The sequence below is a fragment of the Trichomycterus rosablanca genome, chromosome 5 (genome assembly GCF_030014385.1).
Source record: "Trichomycterus rosablanca isolate fTriRos1 chromosome 5, fTriRos1.hap1, whole genome shotgun sequence".
Lineage (NCBI taxonomy): Eukaryota > Metazoa > Chordata > Actinopteri > Siluriformes > Trichomycteridae > Trichomycterus > Trichomycterus rosablanca.
Genome location: NC_085992.1, coordinates 43,640,597 through 43,648,283, shown reverse-complemented (window position 1 = coordinate 43,648,283; position 7,687 = coordinate 43,640,597). Strand labels below are relative to the sequence as shown.

The 7,687-nt window shown below is 38.6% G+C and overlaps 1 protein-coding gene across 1 annotated transcript; it reads left to right on the top strand.

Annotated features, from left to right (window-relative positions):
- The first annotated feature begins 2,038 nt into the window (after positions 1–2,038).
- LOC134315293 (zinc finger protein 518A) lies at positions 2,039–6,620 on the top strand. Its single transcript, XM_062996380.1, has 2 exons — positions 2,039–4,277; positions 5,503–6,620. Exons 1-2 carry the CDS (start codon positions 2,039–2,041, stop codon positions 6,264–6,266), a joined length of 3,003 nt encoding a protein of 1,000 aa, XP_062852450.1. The 3' UTR covers positions 6,267–6,620.
- The last annotated feature ends 1,067 nt before the right edge of the window (positions 6,621–7,687 follow it).

Here is a 7,687-nt window from a genome sequence, read left to right as displayed (position 1 = left end):
AAGGGTACATCCTGGAGTGTAAGGATGGTGTGATTTAGACAGGTGAGGGGCAAGATTATGAAGAGCTTATGAAATGTTCTTTTTGAACTGATTAACCATTCTCTTATGAACTTTGGCATTTTTGCTTGTGAAGACTAAGCCTTTGGTGGATCCTCCATTTATACCCAGTCATGATTCCCTCACTGTTATTAATTCACCTGCTTCTTGTGGCATGTTTAAAAATATTCGATAAACATTTCACTCTTATTACGCCCCGTCCCAACTTTTTGTGTGTTACAGGCATCAAATTTAAAGTTTATATTTACAAAATACAGTTATGTTGTTAAGCCAAAACTATAGTCATTAAAAGCATTAATTGTTTTACAAAATGCCCCAATTTGTGTTTGAGAACACAATTCAAATACGGAAAAAAAATGGTTGACATTTATAGGTTAGTGAATAGCTATACAAATAGCTACTCACCTGAAATGTCCATATCTACAGTTTGGGCTATAATTAAAAAGTCAACTGGAACTTTGACAAACTTTCCTATATAAGGCCCAAAGTTTGTTTTGTCCCCACACACCATGGGGAGGACGATAGCCTTTTATCAGTGGTCACTTTCTGATCACAGGATGCTGTCAAAGCACATTTCTTAACACAGCACTGTGTTTAAAAATTCCAGCAACACTACTGAACCTGGTACACACATTCCAACATAACACACACTACCATGTTATTACTGTGTTAGTGTCATTGCAGTTCAGAGAATAGTCCACCACTGAAATAACATCTGGTCAGTGGGGGTCCTCTGTGTCTCCCTTTTGATTGTTAAATGGAGTATCATTAAATGAATGTAGGAGCCAGATAGGTGTATCTTAACATACTTAGTGGGTATTTATTTCCATTTATATATTTTTTTGTTCTAAAGTTCACCTAAGAGATTATAAACACTTAACTGAATGGTCAGAGATGACTTCCTGTGTTACTGAGGTATGAATAAATTGACATACAGGCCTAATTCTCTTACTCATCATTTGCTATGTGAAAGACCAGAGAACAACGTAAACAGTTATGTGTGACAAAAGGTTGTTAGGTTGAACAAGTCAAGAACTGGTTACAAGAAAATAGGAGACAATGGTTTTGAGTGGCCAGAAAATGACCACAGCTATGGACGATACTGTAATTAGATCTTGGGGTGTCTCCTTTTCTACATTCAGATGTCAACTACAGGATCACAAGTTGTTTAAGAGTGTTGCCAGAAGAAACTTTCTTATGTCACTGACCAACACCTACAGTTTGCTAGAAGTTAATAAATCTTTTACTTGGACCATGTCTTACAATTGATTTGTATGTTCAAATAAATCATCATCATTACGCAAACCATAACCGGTTACTTGATAGCTGTTGTCATTAACGTTCCTAGTTCTGAGTAATGATTAAGGAAAGAGGTCTGTGTACCTTTGGTCAGTCGTTTTTCACTTCAAATCCCAAAGTTGAAAAACAAGAAAACGGGTCGTTTTTCGTTTCAAAAAACAATATGGAAACCAGTGGAATATGGAAATAAACACACAAGCGCGTGCATGCGTATATTTCATATATAGACAGTAAATCAAGCACAAGTGTTGAAAAAGTAATAATAACATGACGACGCGTCCCCTGTTGTTCTGACTTTTGTGTTTGTATATTTGACGTGCATATATTTGCTCTATCTGCAAAAAAAAAAAAACATTATGGGGAAGCGTACTGGATGTTGTACACCACCGTGGTCAAGTTAGTTTTATACTGGATGATCGCCTGACTTCTGAGACTCATTTATTTATTTTTCTTGTATTATAGTATTTCTTGTTCTCGTCCAATAAACATCCAGTCAGAACAGGGGATGCGGCGTGACGTTATTATTACTTTTTGCTCCGTCTTCTTAACACTTGTGCTTGATTTACACTGTTTATATGAAGCAAATAACATACACGTCAGCGCATGCTTGTGTGTTTATTTCCTGTTAATTCTCTTTATTAATGTTTCATTTGTGTGTCTTTCAGGGATCTGTATACAAAACATGGAAGTACAACAGGCAAATCCAAGCAGCCACCAAGAGGACAAAGCAGTGGACAATATAAACTGCAACTGGCACAGACGCCTACGACTCAGGAAATCCTCAGCTGCATCACTCAATGTGAAAAAGAAAATTAAAGGGGAAAAGAAGGTTAACACAGAACCTTCCGAAAGTCCATCCCAAAATGAACATAAGGTTGATCAAGTAGTGGACAGTTCTGATTGCAAGGACAGCACAATGTTTAGTCCAAATGATTCGCTGAAACACTTTGAGAGCTTTCATGGAGGGAAAAGAAAGCCAACATCTTTTCCCTGTGATATGTGTAGCTTTGCTGCTTCTGAGTCTACTACCCTTCAAGAGCATCAAATAACCCACAGACTCAACAAGCTCACGTGTGAATCTTGCAATGATATCTTACACACTTCATCTAAACTCACAAAGCACTATAACTCTCGGCACTGCTTGGACAGTCGGCATCCATGTAAAAAGTTTAAGTTTAATACAAATGAGCCATCAGACTGTCCAAACTACACAATACCAGCCATGGAAAATTCAAGCAATAAGCCTGTAAATGGTCATCTTCTAGCTGATGCTGCAGAGACACCTATGAAGGAAGAGCTCTTAAAGCACATGGGTTCACTCTGCAATCGAAAGTGGGGCCGAAAGAACTGGTGGAAAAGAAAAGAGGTTCCTCCAACACAGCCTGATAATGACATTCCGGATATCAAATTTTTGATACCAAAAACAGAAGTCCCGTGGCCAGCTTCAGGATTTCTGCCTTTTTCGGCTCCTGGTTTGCTTGATGAAAATGGAGAGCTTTTAAATCCAGTCAGGATCTTAGAAGAAACCGAGCAGTTTCTGGAAAGGACAGTAAACAGTGGAAAGAAATGGCCGGTGATTCTAAAAGGACAACCATCTCTGTCTTGTGCTGAAACGTTCCCCTCTGAGCCACATATAAATCAACGTTTTGTACAATTCCCCACACTTAGATCTTCTGAGAAAGATAAACTTTGTGGTCTCATGGAAAAGAACAACATTTCTATTCCACCAAATTGCACTACAAAGGTAGTTGGTTTCAAGATGGTGGATGGAAAAAAGCATCTTATAGTGAAAGTCATACCCTTGACCAAAACAAATAATCCCCATGATGCAGGCAAAAAATCTTTACCATTAACAGAAGAAGATTTAAACGATACACAGTTACACTCTTACTTTGACAGGCTAAGCAATCAAATATGCAATGGACTGAGCAACACTTGCACTGAAAGCTCTTCAGTAAATCAGGATTGTAATTCTACCTCATCCTCAGTCCAGCCAGATGATCAAGGACTGGGTGATAAACATCATGAAGATTCAGCAGAAATTGTGTCTCAGGGTAAAAATAATAATAGTTACTGTAATGATGACCAACATGCATGCTGTGACAACCTTAATGCACCTGCTCAGCTTGCTATCTCAGGAACAAAGAACTTTAATGTAACAAATCACAGACATTCTGACGCCCAACCAACCTCTCCCGGTCTGGTGTCTAGCTTTAATAACGGTAATTACATTAATGAAGGTAATGCAGACGTATCAAGAGAAGTAAGCCCTGTCGGAGAGGCAGCTATCCTAACTCACTATACAGAGAACAGGGAAAACACAAAGAAACTCATGGTCCATCAGGAAAAAGCAATAAGACATGAAGAAAATCACCCTGAACTTTCCACAGACTTATCTTCTACTATTTCATTCAATTTAGACAGCCTGGAAGAAGGAGTAACCTCTAACCCCTCAGCTGTACCGTCTGACGACAACAAAAGCCCTCATATAGACACAAACAAGTCAGTGAAGGGACCCACAATACTCCAGAAATCTCTGGTTCACCCGTCTAAACAGACACTAAAACATATTTCCAGCTGTCCTGCATTTCCGGACAGTGGAGCCACCTTTGAAAGAAATATTGATCCAACCCCAGTGTTTTTTCAGAAAAGTACAACAGATTTTGTTTGTAATTCTCTGAGTGAAGATACCAGCCTGTTGTTTCAAGACAGTGGAGAAAAGTACACAAACAGTATAGACCCCAGACATTCTCATCTCCCTCCAGGTCTGGACTGTACATGTGAAACTGTTGAAGAACCTTATGTAGCACTGTCATCAGAAGAAGACTCCTTTTATAATGCAGACCTGTATCAGACACTAGAAGAGCTGCCTGTTACCACTGCCAACCATTTGATTATTAATTCAGAAAATACATTCACTGGTAAGTAATGATTTATTATTTATAACCCAAGTGTTGCAGTGTATGTATGAAAAGCTGCGGCAAAGCTCCTGCTCAGTTATCTTTGACTACCATAATTCTGGTCAGCTTCATGGAATCCAGTGATTGGGTGGTTAATCCAAAAAAGAAATATTATTAAAATTACCCATTAATTTGTTTTTATTAGCTGCTACGTAACACAGAGCTATGGTGGTTATTCTTATCCACAAAGAGTCGCAGTGTCAGCATGTTTTCATATCAACCACGTAGGAGATTCACCTGATTCCACTAGCTTAAAGACCAACTGACCAGCTAAAATCAGCCCAAACAAGGCCAAAACTGTCTGGTCTGTAGGACAACCTGCAGCTCTTTATGGTAATGAGTGACATAGAAGCACTTTGAAGTAGCTGCTTATCAACTCACTTGAATTAGTTGTTGGGAGAAAACCAGATTACGTGGAAGAAACCAACACTGACATGTGACAGACTTACAACACTCCCTATAGTTACTGACCAATGACCAACTGTAAAATTTAAACCCACTTCAACCTGGACCCTTCACTTGCTTTTGGCCGTATAGTACGCAAACTCAATTGCAACAATAATCTGGAACAGGGAGCAATGAATTGCAAATCCTTTTTCCTTGTTTTTTGTCTATAGGAGCTCATTTTAAATTTGACAGCTGCCACACTTTCCAAACTTGTTTGGGAATTGTTTTAATGCATAATACTTCAGTCATTAACTCTTTATTAAATAACATAAATGCTTTAAAAATAAGCAATGTTATCTACATTTGTAAACTGAACTGGTGCATGTGCACTGAGGGTGGGTAAAGGTAAGTCATTTCGACGCACTCCTAATCTGTACTGCTTAATTTGAGTCCTAATTTAAATCAGTTATTAGCTGTTGGAGATGAATTTAAATGAAATTAGCCTACATCATAAATCAAACAATGATTTCTTTGTTGGTTATCTATTAATCATCAGTATCGCTAGTTGATGTAAAACATTGAAGTCTTAGTGCTGTTTTTGAATGAATACCTGTACAATTTCACAAATCACTGATTTCTGTTTTTATTTGCAATTTAATTGCTGTTCCTGCTTATGTAGAATGGGGTGTAGTACTGGCACCATACATGCCCATGCTTATTTCCTCATCTAACCACTTTACCACTTTATATGAGTAATGTAATATGCACTAAATTATGTTGTTTCTTTTTTTATTTGCAGGTAATGCAAAGAAGTCAGCTAAATCAAGTAGATTTTCTTCCCAGCAATTGTGTATGTACTCCCTCAAAGCCATACCGGATTCTTCACAATCAAACCTGCAACCATCACCACTGACCGAGTCACCTGTAAGCAGGAAAAGACAACAAGATCCAACCACACAAAGCTCCCAGGAGCCTGTTTCAAAATCCAGGACACAAACTGCCCCAAAAACCAAAGAACATGAGCTACAGGCGTCTGTCCCTTACTGGGAACCAGCTCTTCCAGCAACGGAGCGGACTCTAAGACTCATGCCTGTTTATTCCTCACAACCTGTTAAAATACCACGCCTAAACCAGCCTGTTGTAGTTCTCAATCACCCCGACGCGGATATTCCCGAGGTGACAAACATCATGAGATCCGTTCATAGAAACAAGGGGGCAGTGCAGAAGGTTCTACTTTCTCAGGGAACATCAAAAGCCCTTTCAGAGCTCAACTGTGAGCCATTCCTCAACTCAGCTGCAGCTCGTTCTTTTCACTCCAGACGAGCATGGCCTCAGGGGACAGTTAAAGAAAGGTTCATTCTGAAACTAAAGCTTAAGAGGTTTTTGGGTAGCAAGTTTAAGGTGGCACCTTCAGGTTCTAAGATGTCTCAGTCGAGTTTCAGGTGTTGGTTTTGTGGTCGTGTCTTTAGGACCCAGGAGGTGTGGATAGGTCATGGTCAGAGGCATCTTATGGAGGCCACACGGGACTGGAACAAAGTGCTGAACTATAACATTGTAATGTAAGAGCCCAGTTTTGTCGTGCATTTTGTATTCTTTCATTGTGAAAGTCAAATTTATGCATTAGAGTTACTTTATAGTAAAAATGTCCTATTTTATGGACATTGATCTTTCTAAAGCAGAGGTTCCCACTCACTAGGCATTGTGCTGTTTGATACAGAGCCACAACAATGCGGGAAGTGAGTGCATTAAGCTACATTGCATTAAACATTCTGCATTAAACATACTGTTGCAAAATAAACTTGATCAAGCTCAGATTAAGATATTGGCATCAGAAGCTGTTGTGCTGAAGTTAGCAGTTCATTTGTAACTTACTAATTTTGGGTTTTTGTATTATTAATAATAATTTATAATTATTGTTTGCCAGCCTTTTGTCAGCTTCTTAATGTCACTTGCTACTAAGCTAGCTAATAAACCACACTATATGGTTAAAAGTATGTGGACACATTACCATGAGATAGTTGGACATTCCAAAATCATCAGCAGGGAAATCTGAGCTGAACTTTCCCCCATCTTTCTTTGCAGTTACACCAGCATGCACTCTTTTGATAAGGTTTTTCACACGCTATTAAAGTGTGTCTGTAGGATTTCTGCCCATTCAGAGCATTTGTGAGGTTATTTAGGGCTTGTGCAGGCCGCTGGTTTTTCTAACCATGTCTTTATGGTCCTTGCTTTGAACACAATTATTTTATTACAGGGCATGGCCTTCCCCAAACTTTTGCCACACAGTTAAATGCATAAAACTGATTTCATATAACTCTTTTTTTACATTTTGGCTAAAACACTTGCACTTAAGAATTAGAAGGGGGTTCTGACATACTTTTGACTAAATAAACCAAGTAAGGAAGTAAGGAAAAATATATGTAGGCGCTTTCTATAAAACAACAAATTAAACTACAATAAATAATCAGAATTTATTTTAAAGAACTAAAACAAATTTGAAATAAGCAGTGTATGAACTCCCAAGAGATACCTTAAATATGGCAAGAACATTTGGCAGACATGTACATATACAAATGCCCAGGGGCAATTTGGTAAAAACCAATCCACCTTCTGCAAACCCAGGTCCTTATAAAAATCAGTTATTACACATACACAATGAAACCACTTTTGTTAATTAACATAATACTAGCTTAGTGTGTTGGCCAGTTTGAGAAGTAATTATGCACATATTTAGGCACTTGTAATAGCAATCGAATATGCGAGACAATCTCAGTAGTGCCGTCTGCCTGGTCGGGCACTCCACAGATTTAGTTAGCCGTATCTGAAGAAACAGGAGAAGTAGAAGAAACAATTATTATTATAAATAGGAAAAACTCTTCTTGTTGCTGCAACAGTGACCACTACTGTTTGGTTGATGCACTGGTGCAGAATAGACACTGGCTGCATAAGTGTTGAAGGATTCTAGCCTGCAGCCCTTTTCGTGC